The following is a 19,713-nucleotide window of genomic DNA, read 5'->3' on the forward strand; positions in this document are numbered from 1 at the left end:
GTAACCCTAATGGACCTTTTTTGGGTTGCAAGCTAATAGGCTTAAACTAGTAATCAACTAACCTAAGTCAAGTAATGAAATAAACTCCTAAACAATGTTTAATGGGACAGAATAAACCCAAATTAAAAATAATTATTCAACATTAAATAAATAAATGAAATAGAATAATAAAAACAAATTCTTCATGCTAAGATTCCTTCTTGTTGAATCTCTAATTTTTGCATATTCTTGGCAGAATTCAATTTTGACTTCCAACACGTCGTTGTCTCTCGTCTTGATGAATTACTGTGCCTACCATATATGATTGAGAATCTTAAGATATCTAGTTTCCAGCGTAACTTGAATTGCAATAAAATTCCACTAGTAGCTCCAAATATGTCCTCAAGTACACGAAGATCTAGTTTGGCAAATTTGACAAGATTTGTGTAGTAACTTCGACCCTCTGAAATAATATATTCCCGAATTCTATTTATTTGAAAATTCACCACAATATGTTTTTATGTGTCTAGTATTTTCCTGTAACATTTTAGCTCGATCTGATGTTGAGAGATATGATTGATCTCGCAAAACTAGTCAATAAATATTTTTAGGCCAAATCTGGACATGACTTGGTTTGTATCATATAAATATATATTCTGAAAATCCAACATGCATTTAAAGAACTTCTTCATGCATAAAAGTATCTAATTGAATAGGATTTATGCATACTTATTAATTTAATCACTCACCTAAAACTTTTAGCCCCTGTTCCTTTACTTTTTCCTTCACTTTCTTTCCTTTGCTTTCCTTTATAATCTCACAATCTATCTTTGGTTGTCTTTCTAACAACTCTATTGAATTTAAGCCTTAATAAATCACAACTTGTTCAAGGAAGATATGATTTGGTGGTGTTAGTTTTTAGGATGGTGTTTAGCTCTCTCTTAGGTTCGAGAAATGGAAGAAAAGTTGTGGTTAGTTCTGGCAATTCTAAAAGAAAGCGTATCTCTAACTTCCTTTCGACACCTTATAAGCATGACATGCCAAAACTTGTCTGTCTTCATCTATATGACTATGCAAAATTGTCATACTTCACAAACTTGATCATTGTCCTCTTTCACCTACTTAACTATGCAAATCTATCCTACATCTACTTAAGTTAGTAATTGCATTTTAAGTTTTTAACCCTTTTTTCTTTAGTTCTTCGGCTTTTGCCCACTGATTTTCTTTAATCTTGCACTATTATAAAGAAATCATCAACTAAGTCAAATGCAAATTTTGGGGTGTTACACTAATTGTCCCAGACTCCTAGTATATCTAAAATCTTAAATTTATACTAACAGGAACAATGTTGTAGGTTAAAAGTGTTGTTTAGTTTGTATATCACTTCTGTACAATCTTCTGTATAAGCTTTTGCCCACAGAATTGTGCAGCAATACACACAATTACAGTAAATCAAATGCTTAGATGTCATGTCATACTTTCTGAACCAACGAAACTATCCACCCTGTTCTTTATTGCAGAAGCCAACAATTATATGGAATGCAGAAGAGACAATTCTTAGACCCGATAAAGTTGAGGTTAAAGAAGAAGAGGCAGTTTCATGAAGGTAATGGTGGAAGAAGAACACAACAAACATATCATTGGTTTGATTCAGGGGATCTAACAAATTCAAAGACTTACATGAAGAAATGGCATATCTTATAAAATCTATCTCAACTTAAGGAGTTATGCGCTTCAAACTAACATAATCATAAACATCCATCAAGACAGCAAAGCTTCCCAAGTTGACTCTTGCTCTAGATATTCTACTTCTACTTTTTTCTCCCTCTCTGATTAAAGGTGAACAGTCTAGAAGAAGACTTTCAGTCACTTGATTTCTAGTTGTGTTGTCTCTTTTCACAGAAGTAATTTATAGTTGTGTAAATTTAGGAATTTTGTATCCTGATGAAAAATTATTACATAGGATATTTCTCCAAACTTAGTGCCAGAGAAGTGGACAAAGATTTTAAATCGAACATCAATTCGTTACCTTAACACCTCCCACGCCACATTCTTTCTCGACCCAAATAATGTTGTTTGCATTAATCTTCACTTGTCTACCAACAACAGCAGTGCAAGTTATTCAACTTAAGTTACTCCACTACTCCTTTAGATAAGATTCTGCCACCTCTTCTTCTTAGTGACAAGAAGGCTATTGGCTTGGCAACCCTATATTTTTTTTTTCTTGCCAACAATGGATATAAGGTTTATGGATTGAACCGATTTCTAGGATTTGAATTGAATGAATAGCTTGGAATATCCCCTCTGGGCTTACTTTCCCCTCCAATTCTGTGAACCAAATCCATCTAAGAAGGATAGGAAACTTGGAATCCACTTTCTTAAGCCTTTGAAATATACCAGGATGGTTTCTTGGACCCACAAAACTATGCTTTTGAATCCATAAGAACAAAGGATTATGAAAAATTTTATTTGACATAATGTCTCCCCTCATAAAAAATGCTTGGAAACTCAATTTCTTGGCTTACTTTTCCCTCTTATTCCGTGGACTTTCTGTCAACCAAACACCATATGAGAAGGATAGAAAACCTAGAACTTGAATTCTGCATGTGCTGCTTGTTGATTCCACATGAACAAAGAATTACGAACCCTTTTATCCATCAAAACAGCTCCCTCCCAAAAATAAATGCTTGGAATCTAAGCTCACTTTTCTCCCTGAACCATGAACCAAAAATCCTAGAATCCACTAGGCTAAACCTTTGGAATCTACAAGAAAAACTTCTTGAATTTACAATGATGTTTGATGTAAGTTATTTTATGTTTTTCTTAATTAAAAAAACTTTAAAACTTAAAATTAGAGTTTTAAATTAATTGGTTTGAATTTTAAATTTAGTTTTAGATCTCCATATATGCTTTTAAATTTGTATTACAGAATTACACGAATATCAATACGATTAAATTCACTCCCACATAAACAGTAGTTTAACTGAAAAATAACCAAATAACTAAAACAACTTGAATGTAAAGTAAATTTAATAACTCAAGAAAGAAATAATTACATTCATAAAGTGATTTATACTCTGATTACATATATGAATTGTAACTCTTGGATAATAAAACATCTTTTGGTTTATGAAATTAATGAAATAACCAAATAATTAAAACAACTTGAATATAATATAAACTTAATAACTCAAGAAAGAAATACTTACATTTATAGAGTGATTTATACTCTGATTACATTTATGAATTGTAACTCTTAAATAATAAAGCATCTTTTGGTTTATAAAATTGAAACTACAAGCTTATTGATTATATAAAAAAAAATTACAATAAAATACTAAATAGTCTAAGAATAATATATTCCTAAATAAACATGACAATAAATAAGTAAACAGAAGCGGTCTCCTAGTATTGCATCAATAGTTACTTTTCTTTTCAATTTCCCCGTGGTATTAAGAATTCAATTCGATGTGGCATAATTTTCTTATGCAGAATATATGGTATAATGAGACTTGAAAAATGTATAGCATTCTGTATTCCATGCGATATACGAAACAGAATAGCCTTTTGTGTTCTTGAAATTAGATGAAAACATATGAATTTACCAACAACCAACAAACTCATATACATACTATCTGGGAAAACTTGACTACAAAAAGGAATAGTTAAATGGAAGACCATGGAGATTGGAAGTTTTACTTTTGTCTTGACCGAATTTATATAACAAAAGTAGCTCCTCTGGTGACAGTTTGAACAGTAAAGGGTTCCACATAGGAACATCAGGCTGTTCGTCAACAATGATAGGCGATTGCCAGTAACCATCATGCACAGCAGATACCCACCCATATGAGATAAACAATCTTAAAATCCAATAGGAGCATGAGGAGGAACTTTGACAATGAATCAATAACTCACAGCAGTTAAAGAAAGGCAAGTCAAGAGGGCTTAAAAGAAGTGAAGGCATCAATGGATTGGTCCAGGATCTTCCTAAAACTGCTTTGTTTACATGAATCTTTTGAATCCAACAGTGAGTTAATTGATGTCACTTAAACTACGGAGGAAGTGCAGTTTATTACTACTGGAAGGAAGAGTCTCATGTGTTGAAACAATGTTTTAATATTGCTCACTGGCTTGGGACATATGTGGGACAAGATCCTTGTGATAGGTAGGGGAACAGAAACAAAAAAGATGGAGAACTTGTTATTTATGAATTGGAATGGTTTTGCAGAAGGAAGATCGTAAGATCTCGAGACCGTGTTCCTTCTCATATGATGCATTTGAATGGAGTTGAGTTCAAGAATTTCCATCTTTCTCTGCGGAAGCAACTGTTTGATAATTTTTTGGCCACCTTGGAGAACTACAATTGGGCCTTTTGGGAGAAATCCCATCGGCAGATATGCAGCAGGATTGGAAAGCCCTGTTGATTTGATTTTTTTGTTAATACAAAATTATTCTTTCCTCATAAACAAAATAAAATACTACGGGGTAGGATTACTAAAGAGTATATCCTGCAATTACAGTCATGAAAACGAGCTTCTTGAAAAAAATTAGATGCATCAGCCACATACTATTAATTGAGAAAATGATCAAACAGACAGGAGGAATAATTACTTTGTATGTCTCTATCCAAATTTGAACATCATGTGCTCCCTCTTTTGGACCTTCAAAATAAGCAACCAAAAGGTGATCTTTATCAACCCGCACAAAGCACAGATCAGCAAAACATTAAACTACTGATGATGAAGGCAAACTGTAAGAATTCGAAGAGAATTATTTAACCCAATTAGACAATTGCAACAATGGTAGAGGCATTGCAGCTATTGAAGGGAGCAGAGTTTGCAGGGAATGTGAACTCCTCTTTCACTGGCTTCCAATTATGACAATCTTTGCTCATATTTGCTATCTTGGGCACCTGAGCCGTATTATTTCTGTGTATTCCAGCCACCTTCCTGAAGAGGACTTGGAACATTTATAGGTCTTAATAATAATAATAATAAATTACACAGAAGTACAGAAACAAATGCGTAGGGGAAATAGCATTACCATTAATAAATGATCAAAATAAAGATAACAGCAACAAAAATAATAAAAAGAAAACAAGTGGCCTCTTTCTCTAAATTTTTTTTTCCCAAGAACTCCTCTGTCATTTTGTTTGTAAAATACATTTTTTGGCCATGATATAAACATTCAATAAGGGTCCCTCAAAGATTCAGGGAAGTTATAACTACATTCATACCTATATATAGTGTTTTTTTTTTTTGGTACAAGGGAAATAAAAAGCAGAAACTAAGAACCTCTACAGAAACAAATGTCCATAGAGTTAGCAAGTTGAAGAGAGGATAACCCTGCAGGGGGATCATCCCCAATATAAAGCTCCATCCAATCTTTACACCTAATTTGGCAAGAAAATCCGCACAACAATTGCCTTCTCTTAGAGTATGACGAAGCTGAACTTCTCATTCCTTTAAGAGGAGAGAACGAATATCCATAATGATGAAACCATAATGATGAAAATCGATGTCACAATTTTTAATCAATTGCAGAGAATCCATAGAGTCTGAGTTAAAAAGAACCTGTCTATAACCCTAGTTCCAAGCAATCAAGAGGCCATGCTTCAAGGCGAGGAGCTCTAGAAGCAAATTAGGACCATAAACTGCGAATCCAGAGAATCCAAGCACCCAATTATCCAGGATTACCAATAAAGCTTCCATCCACATCCAATTTAATGAATCCGCTTCCATCCACATCCAATTTAATGAATCCCTGGATTGGACGCTGCCAAAAGATCATGGTGGCATTTGAACGAGCAGCATCCCTACCATTCCAGCTCACACAACAATCAGCTGCAAAATGTAACATCTGCCTCAACAACCACTGGTCCCCCTTGTACCCATCTCTGTATGCAACCATGTTTCTGTGACTCCAAAGCCACCATATCGCCACAAGAAAAAGGAATTGAGTGTCATTAGCCAACATTTTAGTTTACCACTGTTTTGCATCGAAGGACCAGAAGTCAGCCCTTGAGTCAAACCTGAGACTCTGCCAAATAAACATTGCAATCCTGCAATCCCTCGAACAGTGAAGGACATCTTCCATCCCGTGATTGCATCTGCAACATTTAGAGTTAGGAGCAATATGGCGGTTAAAATGCACCAGATTTATAGGAAGGTTGTCATGGAAAATCAGCCAAACTTCATTTTACACTTCTCTGAAGCATTTAACTTCCATAGCCAACTCCAATCCAAGTCACTTCGGACATGCCCATCTCTATTCAAAAGCCACAAATAGGCGGATTTCGTAGACTAAACCACTGTCATAGTAGCTGCCCAAATCACTTTATCTACTACACCAGGTAATAAAGGAATGGGGCTAGCCATTATGCAGTATCTAATAGCCTCTGGAATGGATGTTGCCAACTTGCTAAAGTCCCAAGCCTCATTAGTCCATCAATCCTTCACTTTGTAGTTCACATCTAACACATTCACGTACTCAACAAGATTGCTCAAATGCCCTTCTTCTAACAAAGGGTCAAACCAGACATAAATATCCCCTCCACCTAGCTTATAAATGAAGCCTTCTCACAACTGAGTTAAAGCTTTAACAAGAGACCACCAAATGATAGAAGAATTAACAGAAACTGTAGTTGTAAACAAATTGTTATTACAAAGGTACTTGTGGCCATAAACCTTCACCCACATCTTATTATTAGCATTAAAAAGATTTCAAGCTTGCTTTTACCCAAAAGAGCAACATTCGCAGCTCTAGTATCCTGAATTCCTAGACCTCCAATTCTCCTTGGGCATGAAACCGATTCCCAATTAACTAAATAAAGACCACCTTCTCCATCGGACCTTCCCCAAATAAAATTCTTGATCAATTTATTGATACCATTACAAATCGATTGAGGGAGCCAAAAAAATTGCATGGCATAAGTGGGGGTTGAAGAAATAACTGCTCGAGCAAGCATGTCCCTCCAAGTTTATTAAGCAACCTTTGTTTCCAATCCGTCAGCCTGGATTGAATTCTGTCAATAATAAAATTGAAATATGGACGTTTAACTCTCCCTTGGATAAGAGGGAACCTAAGATATTTGCCAGGACTGCTAGCAAATTTGATAGGAAAGAGCTGGGATATGTCATGTTTAATTCTCCACTGCACATTTCTTGAACACAACACCCTAGATTTGTCAATATTAAATTTTAACCCAAAAGCATTACAAAAGTCTGCTAGCATATTAGTCATGATCTGCATCTGAGCAGTACTGGCTTTAGCAAATAACAAGACATCATTAGCGAAGAACAAGTGAGACATACCTGGCCCTCCTCTCAAAAGGTGGATAGGATGCCAAATCTTCTCTGAAACTTTCTTCGTAATTAAACACGCCAATTTCTCCATACAAAAAACAAACAAATAAGGAGAAATTGGTCTCCTTGCCTAAGGCCACAAGTAGGAGGAATAAATGAGTGAAGCTTAGACTCGTTCCATAAGAGAGTGAGGGAGGAAGACCTCATACAGAACATAATTAGAGAGGCTATACCAGGAGTTAAACCGAAATCCTCTAGAATGGACTACAAGAAGTCCCGTATCACCCTATCATAGACTTTCCCAGAATTAATCTTTGCTGCCAGAGTACCCCGCTTGCTTTTGAAGTGATGCATATGATGCATTACTTCTTGAGCAACAAAGGCATTATCAGTACTCCGAGTAGAACTAAAGCTGCTCTGGAGGGGGCCAATTAAATCATCTAAATAAGGTCACAGCCTGTTCACTAGCACCTTAGTAATGAGTTTATAAACTACATTACTAAGGCTAATAGGGCGAAACTACTTCAAACTTGTGGGTCTCTCCTCGAGAATTAACACAATAAAAGTATTAGTCAGATCTTTATCAAAACATCCATTAATAAAAGCAGCTTGAACCAGATGCCAGATGTCATCCCCAACCACATTCTAGTATTTTTTTTAAGAAAACAGTTTGGAAGCCATCCTTCCCCGAAGATTTAAAAGATCTCATACTCATTAGAGCTGCATAAACATCCTTTTTAGAAACTGGTTTCTCTAAATTAGAGATTCCTTGTGGAGATAATATAGGCAAAGGAACAGACTCCATAAAGTGAGCAGTAACAGTTACCTTAGGGCAGAACAAATTCTTATAAAACTAGATGGCCTCTTCCTGCAGTTTAGAATCATCAGTGCACCAAGTCCCATCAGAGAGAAAAAGCCCGTTAATCTTGTTCCGTCTTCTCCGCATAGTTGTCTAAGCTTGAAAGAACTTTATATATCCTATCACCATGAGTAACCCACTGTTCTCTAGATTTTTGGAACCTAAAACTTCATAACCATGACGTAAAGATTTTTCTAAAGAAAGAAGTGAATCATCAGTATAGTGCTCAAGACACCTCTTGACACCATTAATCCGAGCTTCAAGCTATCTTTTTCTGTGGAAAATATTCCCAAAAGTGTGTTGATTGAAAGAAATAGAATCCTACCAAACCTCCTGAAGCCCCTTCAGGACATTATGGCAACCTCTATCCTAAGCACTACAAACAATATCCTGATAATCTGAAAGGGTAGTCCAGGCTGCCTCAAACCTAAAAGATCTTTCACAAGTCAGTCTAGCGATCCCCCACGGTAGAATAATCAGGTTGTGATCAGAGTGAATTCTGCAAAAAGTTTCAACATAAGCTTCAGGAAAACTAGTTTGCCAATCCAAAGAAGCCAGTGCTTTGTCAAGCCGTTTTGCTAAGTAATGAACCCCATGAATATGTTTGTGCCAAGTAAAATTAGGGCCCTGGTGGCCCAAATTTGAAACCTCACAATCTGACATCATCTGTAAGAAACGTGAAGCCCTGGCACAGGAGAAGAGACCTCCTCAAGTTTCGGAATGAGAAGATGTTTCATTGAAGTCGAACTCTAGGAATGGGCGAGGCATAGACTGCCGATAAGAACTAGGAGTTGCTTCCCATAAAAATCTGAACGGTAACACATTGCCTAGTGATATCCAAGGTTGAAAAGGAGACCAAGCTAACAAAAGATATAATCCATATGCCACTGACATGTCCTTGGGCTTCAGAAACAGCCACTGGAGTATAACTAATACTGTACCAAAAATTCTTGACCTTCAAAAAATTGGCATGCGTTTCCAACAAGACAAACAAAGGAGGACTATACCTTACCAATTCTTTGCAGTGGCGTTTTCTTATCTTTTTAGCACCACCACGAACATTCCATGAGATTATAGAAAAATCTGTAAACATATTCATAATAAAAAGATAGATAATAAGTAGCAAAAGTATAGCAAAATAGTTACTGCCCACCATCCATCTGAATAGCCATCCCCTCATTAAACCCCTGATCACCTTAACAATTAATGGACATAGCCATGCCCTCAACCCTTGGCATAGTTCCTTCTGAAGTTCGGGTAACAAAAGAAAGCTCAATACCTCTAGGTCAGGAGGAGTGTCTTTCAAAACAAAGGCCGAAGTATGAGCATTGACACCTATCGAAGTTAAAATAAAACCTGGACTCAAATTCCCTTCCACGTGCTGCATTATTTACTTGCCTTTGATACTCCCCGTCATACCGTCATCAGACCCTCCGGTAGGGGTGATCATTTTCAGTTCGGTTCGGTTTTTATAAAAAAAAAAAGTAACCAAACCAAAACTTAAAAAAAAAAAAAAAACCAAAACCAGTTCAAACCAACCGGTTTCGGTTCGGTTTTTTAGGACAAAAACCGATTCAAACCGGTTTGACTCGGTTTTTTTCCGGTTTGGCTTGGTTTTATTTCGGTTTGCATTCGGTTCGGTTTTTTCGGTTTCAGACTTATAAAACCGAACCAAACCGGTCAGTTTTTTCAAAATTTTAATCGATTTAATCGGTTTTTTTTCACGATTTGATTTTTTCGGTTATTTTTTTTCCGGTTTTCTCGGTTTAATCAATTTTTTGATTTTTTTGCTCACCCCTACCCTCCAGCAGAAAAAACAATCGGTTTACTTATGTCTCTTCGCGACCCCTCCTTGGAAACATGGTTGTGGGCTCCCACAAGCACTCCCTTATTAATTCTCGATGTAGAAATATCATTAACAGGCTTGGGGTGGATTAAAGTGGGTTCATCTCGCCTAAATCTCCTTTTCTGCTAAGCCCACACATATCTAGTAGGATTCGAGCCCTTACCCTCCCCAACATGAAACTTTTGGTCTAGCTACTTCCAAGATTTTAGGATACACGTCAACTGCTCTATTAAAAGCAGTAAATCTATTGTGTACGTTTCCATAACCAATCCCCTTATTCTTAGCTTTGTGATCAATTCACGATTTTTTTTTCCTTGTAACTGCCAACCAGTCACCATGTGTAACGGGAACAATTGCGTGTCTTTCATGGGATTAGATTCTGTCATGGCTTCCATCACCTTGCATGATTCCTCGGCCACCACCTCCACTTAAGTAGCAGCATTTGACTCAACCATGGTGGGTCCGGTCTCCTTGACTAGCTTGCAATCACTGTCATGGTGGCCATAGCATCCACACTTCCCACATGTTATGTGAAGTCCTTCGTACTCAACATTATACCAGTAATCTTTAATCCAAATTCTACCCACCACTAGTTTATTGAGCTTAATCTCAACACAAACTCTTGCAAATTTATCTCTCTACATTGCAGGTATGCATATCTACCCTAATGGGCTTACCAATGGCTAATGCCATGGCCATCAAGAGATTCTCATCATAAAATACTAGGTTTAAACTAGGGATACAAATCCAAACCATTGTACGATTTAATTTAGCAGATGATGATACAAAATCCGCCGACCAATGATTAACAGCTTAGTAATGATCAAACACCATCCTAGGGCCTTCATTGATAACTTTCTCTTTATCCTCTTCAAGATCAAACTTAAAGAAGCCATTGACAACGTCCATCAGTTCAAAACCACCCGTCGACTTCCATAAATTTCTTAATCTTGTGTTCAACTGATAAAATCCAATCTCTTTGCCAAGAAGCTTGATGACAAGTGAATCTTGCCATGGAAGGCAGAGATCATTGAAAAGACCATCTTCTATAAATACCTTAGGCAAAAACCTATTGCCATTCTCAAACTCGATCCACACCAAATTCCTCTCGAGAAGATCTGCACGATCAAAATCTCAGGGAGGGGGGGTTCTATTACTTTATCCCTAAAAGAGATTCTTCCATTGTAGTCCTTTAATGGCTGCCCAACATCTCTCCACATATCTAGGGGTTTCTCGGGTATAGAATTCATCATGGTCGATAGCCAAGGGAGGTCAGCGCTCATACTAGGGCAAAATATATATATCCATATATAGTGTGCATGACAATAATAGGGTTCGATTTGTTTCCATTACCATGACTGTTCTAAAAGAGGGAAACACATAATAAAAACTTGCAGCAAATAGAGGATATTTGGGAAGTAGATCCTAACCACAATTGGGAGCAAGACTGTAGGGGCATACATGATCAAAATAAGCACTAAAACTAGCATCAACATAAAACAGTTTAACAAATCCAAGATAGAGAGGAAAGTGAAGGGCAAAAAAAAAAAGACAACCTGCTAGGACGCTTATGTAAGTCATGTAGTAATTGCTAGTTGGGGTGCGATCTGATAGTGTGAGAACTCAAGAACTCATGGTTGACTTTGAACGCCAAGAAAATTAGAGGAATTGGAGACACAAAACAATCAACAGAGAAAACAAGATGAGATGCAAGACAATCCTCCTAAATGGTCTCCACATATTTATGAACTTCTGTTTTTAGAACCAGGTTTCCACAAAGCAATTCAATTTCATTTGTAAATAAAAGGATTGAAATAATAAACACACATTCATATATAAAGATGAGCATTCAATATGCATAAAATAAAAGCAGAACAGAAAAAAATTGGAGAAGCAGCCATACCTAATACAGTGATGCCATGAAAAGAAAAGGAGATAATAACTTTGAGCGGAGAGAGGGAGGATTGCATTGAAAGAGAGTGATGTAAGAAAAGGGGCACTGCTCGAATATTGTATTGTAAGCAAAGGCCCCTCAAAGATCAAAACTTTATATACTGCCCCCTCAAAAAACTCAATTTAGCCCCTTCAAGGACTGAAACTTTCCTTATTCCTCCCCTAAAAAACACATTTTTAACACATTTTCCTTCTCCACATCAAAATCAGTCCCATTCCTTCTCACTCACTCCCCTCTCTCTCTCTTTCTCTCTCTCTCTGCTACATCCTGAAAAAGAAACCCCAGGGGGATGGCACGAATCAATCCAGCCATTTCCCAAATTACCCCAACAACCACACTTACCTATTTCCTCCTCCTCCTCACCACCACCACTACCATCACCCCAATTTTAGCCATAACCAACCTAACAGCCCTCCTCTCCTCCTTCCCTGACTTCTCCTCCTTCACTTCCCTCCTCGCTTCCACACCCTCTATAACCTCAGACCTCTCCAACCGCTCTGCTCTCACTCTCTTAGTCATCCCAAATTCTTACCTTTCCTCCTCTTTAGACCTCACGCGCCGCCTCTCTCCTTCTTCCCTCACCGACCTCCTTCGTTACCACATCCTCCTCCAATACCTCTCTTCCTCCGACCTCCACCAACTTCCCCCAGCTGGGGCCCTCATCACCACCCTCTTCCAAACAACCGGCCGTGCCTCCTCTAACTTTGGCTCTGTTAACATAACTCGAAACCCAGTAACAAACGCAATCACTATTTCCTCTCCATCCCCTTTTTCCTCCTCAAACGCCACGGTTTTGTCCCTGATAAAGACTCTTCCTTACAATGTTTCAATAATTTCAGTGAATTCTCTTTTAGTCCCATATGGGTTTGATTTGATGGCATCAGAAACAAGGCCCACATTGGGTTTGAATATTACTAAAGCATTACTTGATGGCCGCAGTTTTTTTGTCGCAGCATCTTTGTTATCTGCTTCTGGTGTTGTACAGGAATTCGAAGCCGATGAAGGAGGAGCTGGAATAACTCTTTTTGTGCCTACTGATTCTGCATTTTCAGATCTGTCGGAAACTGATGTTAGTTTACAGTCATTGCCAGCTGATAAGAAAGCTGATGTCTTAAAATTCCATGTCTTACATTCTTATTACCCTCTGGGTTCATTGGAGTCTATTGTTAATCCTGTGCAGCCTACATTGGCTACTGAAGATATGGGTGCTGGCAGTTTTACTTTAAATATTTCGAGGGCTAATGGGTCGGTTGCGATTGATTCAGGGATTGTTCTGGCGTCTGTTACGCAGACGGTTTTTGATCAGAACCCTGTTGCAATTTTTGGGGTTTCAAAAGTGCTTTTGCCTAAAGAGATTTTTGGGAGGAATCCAGTGTTGACTAGTAAGCCAGGGAGTTCTGATATGGGAAATGCACTGCCGCCTGCTGTTGCTTTGTCGCCAGAGAGTTCGCCGAAAATGTTGTCCTCTGCACCGGGTGTTAGAGAAGAGAAGTCTGGAGTTGGAGGGTTACAGCGGTTCACTACTCTACCTTTGCTTTGTGCTCTTGTTGTATGGTATTGTATTTAGTGGTATTTTGCACTTCATAATCAATGAATTCTTTTCCTTTTTTGAGGGGTTTTTGTACACGGTTATTGACTTGAATTGGGCAACAAAAGTAGCTTGTCTTGTGCTTCTTCTTCTTCTTCTTCTTTTTCCTGTATGTGGCATTGTAGAGGTAGATGTAGAAGTGTGAATTGTGTAGTTCCTTGAATAATTTATATCATAAGAGCATCATTTTTTTTTTCTGGCAGTTCTGCCCCCTTTTTCTTGGCTTTTGATTTGATAAGAGTCGAAGAAGGAAATGGCTTTTTTTTTTTTTTTCTGGCAGCTTGTTATGTTCTCCAACAGTGTTGTTGTTAGTTAATTATGAGGTTTGCAGCTGAGTTCTCTTTTGCGTTTGATCTCTCCTTTTGCCTAAAGAGATTGTCCGAATCAATCTCCTCGATGAGTTCTGCCCTAAATGCATCCCTGATAGCACATGCTCTATCCTAAAAATAACAAACAAATTGGTCTGGCAGCAGGGGATGCTTGTACTGTTGCATTGTTGATCTCATTGGTACTTGTGTTGAAAGTGTATGATTGAGGAGAAGTTTGAGTTTGCAAAATTGGTGGTTGTTGGCTTGTTTCGTTTGGGAGTTCCAGCTGAAGGCTTTGGATACATCAAAGGCTTATGATTTTACTGGGAATAAGAGATTCCCTGCCATCAGTTTATGGAGCAATTAGAGCTTCAAGTTGCTGGGGAGACAACCTGGTTCTGGCTCTGCTACTGGTGGGTATCAACAGCAGAGAGGATTGCAAAATCCAAATTGGATTTATGAATTTCGGTGCAACCAGCTCCTTGTCGCCCAAATCCAAGTGTGATTACGTTCTCATCACTTTGATTCTGATTTGGTGTGGTTATATTGTTTTTTTGGTTGATCAAGGAAAATGAGGGTCTTTCTACTTTTTTGTTGTTTTAACTTTTTAGCTTTGGGATGAGTTAAAACAGATCAATGATCACAGGCACTAGGGAGTAAGGCTTCAAGTTCCTTTCACCCATGGGCCAAGCAAGGTAATGCCTTCTGAATCTGATGGAGGCATTCTTTCTTTCTTTCTTTTCTTTTAATTCAACTGTGTTATCTAGCTTTTGGGTGTGTTATTGTAATTTGCTGCTATGCCAGTTTCTATAATGTTTTGTTATTTGCTTTTGCTTGATTCGTGTCATTGCAGTCTTTAATCTGATCAATAAGTACTGGTCAGGGTAAAACTCTAGCCCCGCTTCTAATAAGAACACTTTTTAAAACTTCCTTTTACTCCATGTTTTTTTTGTGTGTGTCAAGTCATTGAACATTGGAAGAAAACAATGTGAGATTTAAAATGAATGATGGTCATGGAACCAGAGGCTGGTTAGTTTCAAACTTGGTAATGCTCTTTCTCTTGTGGTCTGTTTCCAATTACTGGATCATACTTTACTAGTAAAAAATAAAACATTTCTGAAATTTAATGATGACAATCTTATGAACCTGTCTGGAAAAGCTTTGAGTGAAGGTCCTTTTCTCTGGTACAATATATGCTGGTGACTTAATTGGGAAATGCTATTCATTGAGAATTCCATTGGGAAATAATATTTGGAGTAATATAGAATAGCTCGTAACTGGTTTTTTCTACATGCAAGAGCAATCAATGTTCCATATTTTCTAAATTACAGATCACATGCCATTTCCAATTCATATTCCACCTCTTTGGCATTAATTAATTTCTATTCCGCCACAATCTCTGTGAATAAATTTCTAGGCCTAGATTTCAACTAGAACAACATCCAGAGCTAAGGTTTTGTTTTTCAAAAAAAGATTTGGGCTGGTATTTCTTATTTTGATCCTTTGTGATTATAATGATATCGACCCCATTTTGAAGTTTCGCATATCATGTCAAATTGTTTTGACATAGATATCCGTAGTGTTGTGTTGGATATAAAACAATGGTTTTTGTATTTATTATTTCCCGATTACTGGAAGCAATCTTCACTGGCACAAGGATCTCCTCACAGCAGCTTTTATTATGATAGAACCCAGCAATGAGTTTACGAAGTCTTCGAGTACTGCGAGATAGCCTAATCGCCAGACTGCTTTGAAATAGGCGCCGGAGACAAAAATGAGTGAATTCAGTTTCGAGAGCATGTATATATAACAAGGGGCGTAGAGTTTCTAAGCGAGGGCAAGCGCAACTACTTATTTCATATCTCCCCTCAGCAAAGCAGGTCCACTATGTTATAAAGCCTATCGGTGATCTAGTGCATTTCCACAAGGATCTTGATAAGCATGCAGCACCATATTTTAAGAAAACAAGCAAGTTCAATCTAAAAGGGAGTTTGCTTCAAGGAAAATCAACCTTGAAATGACTGCGGATTCATTTGCTGAAGTGGTAGTTTATCGGCCTAATGGCAAAAGAGGTTCGGGTTTAAGGAGAAAGTGCTCTGCAGTAGGGCTGAGGCCAAGGCAGCGATTCTCACCAGTGGAAGGGAATTTGTGTGTCAAGGATATACATGTGAGCGAGCACTAGAAGGATTGTGGGGACAAAGGCTTACTCTCTTTCTGTTGGGATACATTCGAGGAAGAGGGCCTTCTTGCCGACAAGGCATGAGTTGGTGGTATTGAACAACAGGACTGGAATACATTCGGCCATTTGGTGCCTTGTGATAATGCTTTCAAGATTTCCTCATGAACCTGTCCTTTGAAGCAGGAGAGAGGAACAGACAGATCTTCGGAAGAACTGGCTATAGGAAGAAGGTTGCTGGAATAACTCACACTATGAGTGGGATTTAGTTCGGAAATGTAAAAGCCCACACAAGATTCTCTGTTTCTCCTGGCTGGTACAGATTAAAAGATTTTTAATAAATGAGCTTCTAGAGGAACGAGGAATCTAACCGTTCCAGTTACTTGACACCTGTACATTACTAAAGTGTGAAGAGGGAAACGTGCTTAGAGACTACTCTGGCCAAATGTTTTGTGCACTGTTGTAGACGAGAAGGACAAGGTCACATTTTTTTGAGAAGGATCATTGTAAATGGTTGAATGATTATGTTCTTAACAATATTGTGGTATATAGCAAGCAAGCTGTCTCTGTGTTTCACAGTCTTGTTGAAGAAACGATACAAATTAATTCATGACATGGTAAAGCAATCCCTAATAAAATAAATAACAATATGAAAAGCTAAAAATTTAGTTTGATAGAATCTTGATACTAAAATAATCCTGTATCTAAAAACCAAAAGTATTAGAAAAAAAAACTTGGATCCAGAGATAACTTGTATCTAAAAACTCTAAGCATGTGAATAATACCATGAAGTCAATTAATCTTCGATAAGTTAGTATAAGATATTTATCCCTGCAAAGCAAAGTTGTTTTACCACGAACAAACAAAATAAAAACTCATATTTATTCTTCAACTTACTGTCAAAATTTGTAGTTAAAACAAATATAATATAGTTTCTTCTAACTAACATACAACACAATGCGGGATTAATACCAGAATGCCTAAACTTTCTAACTCCTCATATCTCCTACAACAAGGGAAACTAAAGATATAAATGAATCATAATGATTGTAAGAACAAAAAATAAAACAGTTCATAGTAATTGTATACAAACAGAAACAAAAAACAGACCTTGATTTTAGATTTCCACCACTCGTCAATTGTCGAAATTGTTTCAAATTTAGTACTCCAGTTTACTCCAGTTTTAGAAATCAACTTTTTCCATATTCTCCAATCCTTTTTTATTCCATCTCACTTATTTTTTAATTGTGCTTTCGTTAATGCATGTCCAATTTGCTCCTTAAAGCAATTCATAACATATTTCTAACTAGCTTTGTCGAAATGTATGTTTGATCGCATACCTTTCTCAATTACTTTGATATAAATGTTATAAAATGTGTTCAACATCTCTCTAGTTCAACAAGCCTTATCTTGTTATTGAGAATCTTCAATATTCTCGGTTAAAATGTTTTTTCTAACATATAATTAATAGGTTAATTTTCTAGAAGCAATGTAATAAAAGACGTTGACAACACATAAGTTTGTTGTGATAATGAGTTGTAGTTTTGATATGTGAAAGCAGCAATGACTAATGACTACTTGACAACATAAGGTGTTTGATATAGTTGATGAAATAAATATAACATTAATAACAAATAAAGTGATATTATAACACTCAATGCAACAAAGAAATAACAGACAAGACTGAACCAAGTTTCTCAAAACAACAATTAAAAAAAAAACCATGCAAGTTAAGAAAAAAGAGTTCCAAAATAAGAAAACCAAATCATTAAGCATATAATTAAGTTCAGTTATTAATAAGATGTTGCTTGATCCCACTTAAAGCAACACACAATTTATAATATTACAAATAATAAAAATCTAAGCCTTAAAACATGTAACTTTGAAAATGCAAATATTTACATATACAGTGGCAGTACATGCATAAGAACATGACTTCAATTGTTTCCCGGTTATATCTCAACCTTAAAACATGCAACTTAAAAAAAAAGATTGATATTATAGCACTCAATGCAACAAAGACATAACAAACATGCACTGAACCAAGTTTGTAAAAAAAACAATTAAAAGAAACCCATACAAGTTTATAAAAAAATTACAGAATAAGAAAACCAAATCATTAAGCATATAATCAAGTTCATTTATTCATAAGATGTTGATTGATCCCACGTTAAAGTAGCACACAATTTATAATATTACAAACAAAAAAATTCTAAACCTTTAAAAAATTTGAACTTAGAAAATGCAAATATTGACATATATAGTGGTAGTGCATTAGAAATACATAAGGACATGGCTTCAATTTTTTCCCAGTTATATCTAAACATTAAAACATGTAACCTGAAGAAAAAAAACAAAGATCGAGTGTTTGTTGTATTTTCTAGAAGACAGATTATTAAGCCCTTTTTAGCTCCTGACAGAAAACAAAACGCCAAAAAATTGTAATACGAAGAAGATGGGAATGATATATGTAGATATTGGGAATTTGAGTTACATAAAGATGTTGAAATATATTATCAAGAACATTACCTTGAGCATCATCATTAATTTCAGCGTGTTCTGTAGTGTTAGATGTGTCTCAACACAAATCGGGAGTTTGTTGTTCTTTTCAAGAGACAAAGATGTTAGATCTTTGGTTCCTGAATCAAAACACAACGAAACAAATTAGAAAAGAAAAAGAAGAAGGGTATGATTATTGCAAATATTGGGAATTTAAGTTACATGAAATTTTTTAAATAAATTCTCAAGAAAATTACCTTGAAATTCATAATAATTTCAGCGTGTCTTCAACTATTTCTAGGTTTTGAAGAAGCATCATCACCACGAAAAGGCTTGAAGGAAGCAGCAGATATGGTGTCTGGTTTGAGTTTAGGCCGGGGATTTGAGTTGGAAATTAGTAGTCTTTTTTACCCCGAATGATCTGTTGACAGACTTCAATTATTCCCAAAGGTTTTTGGATCTCCAATCGGCTCCAAAAAAAGTGAATGTGTGAGGTCTGTGAGAGATTGGAGGGAGGAAAGAACAGTAGAGAGAGCAGAGAAAGAACGATGAGAGGAGAAAACCAAAGGGTTATTTTCGACAATATAAAATTAAAAAATTGTGTAAACTGCAATGCCACGTTTTGTGTTCAGCAAACAATTCATGAAGCAAGTTTGAGTTGCTTTGGCCTAGCCTGTGGTTGGAACACTTGTTATTGTGGATCTCAGTAATTAAAAAGTATAGTTTGTAACTAACCAAATACTAAAAAATTATAGTTTAATCAGAACATGAAAGTTATTACGTAAACAAACATGGTGATAACGCTGACACAATTTGAATTCCTATATTGAAAACCTTTGTGCATTTTAACACGCTTACTGACAAAACAAGCTTGGAAAGTTTTTCATTTAGCTATGCTTTTGCAAATGGTTGTTTATGAATAGAAGCCATCTCACTAATTAATGGTGCTGCGCAGAAATGGGACTTCAAGGCAACCTTCGGGCTAGCTGGATAGGTTAGAGTACCAAGACTGAAAGGAGGAAGGATGGGAGTTGTTGTTACAATATCTCCACATCGCCCTTGCCCCCATTCGGCTCACTGCTGCAAAGGTAGTTACACTGCCTATGATTGAAATATTTCTTCTTTCTTTTAGCATTACTGTGAATGAAATGCAAACGTGTGGTTTCCATGATATTTGTTATACTTATTGTTCTAACTTTT

The 19,713-nt window shown here is 36.6% G+C and overlaps 1 protein-coding gene and 2 long non-coding RNA genes across 5 annotated transcripts; 1 reads left to right on the forward strand and 2 right to left on the reverse strand.

Annotated features, from left to right (window-relative positions):
- Positions 1 to 3,491: 3,491 nt before the first annotated feature.
- On the reverse strand, positions 3,492 to 11,877 carry LOC133690028 (uncharacterized). 3 transcript variants are annotated; one of them, XR_009841386.1, is made up of 3 exons: positions 7,293 to 11,877; positions 4,591 to 4,928; positions 3,492 to 4,396 (listed from the first exon to the last, which is right to left on the reverse strand). It is a non-coding gene; the product is annotated as an uncharacterized LOC133690028 (long non-coding RNA). The 3 variants fall into 3 exon arrangements; XR_009841387.1 differs by lacking the exon at positions 7,293 to 11,877 and adding an exon at positions 5,553 to 5,682; XR_009841385.1 differs by lacking the exon at positions 7,293 to 11,877 and having other exon boundaries at positions 4,591 to 7,286.
- A 247-nt stretch (positions 11,878 to 12,124) lies between these two features.
- On the forward strand, positions 12,125 to 13,725 carry LOC133690027 (fasciclin-like arabinogalactan protein 4). Its single transcript, XM_062110169.1, has one exon. The coding sequence runs from the start codon at positions 12,232 to 12,234 to the stop codon at positions 13,507 to 13,509; it is 1,278 nt and encodes a 425-aa protein (XP_061966153.1). The 5' UTR covers positions 12,125 to 12,231; the 3' UTR covers positions 13,510 to 13,725.
- A 3,153-nt stretch (positions 13,726 to 16,878) lies between these two features.
- Positions 16,879 to 19,186, reverse strand: LOC133690029 (uncharacterized). Its single transcript, XR_009841388.1, has 2 exons — positions 18,771 to 19,186; positions 16,879 to 18,653 (listed from the first exon to the last, which is right to left on the reverse strand). It is a non-coding gene; the product is annotated as an uncharacterized LOC133690029 (long non-coding RNA).
- Positions 19,187 to 19,713: the final 527 nt, after the last annotated feature.

This window comes from Populus nigra, chromosome 3 (genome assembly GCF_951802175.1).
Source record: "Populus nigra chromosome 3, ddPopNigr1.1, whole genome shotgun sequence".
Classification (NCBI taxonomy): Eukaryota; Viridiplantae; Streptophyta; class Magnoliopsida; order Malpighiales; family Salicaceae; genus Populus; species Populus nigra.

Bases quoted from the DNA above. Each gene is read 5' to 3' on its own strand.
- LOC133690027 (XM_062110169.1), top strand. From the start codon at position 12,232: ATGGCACGAATCAATCCAGCCATTTCCCAAATTACCCCAACAACCACA.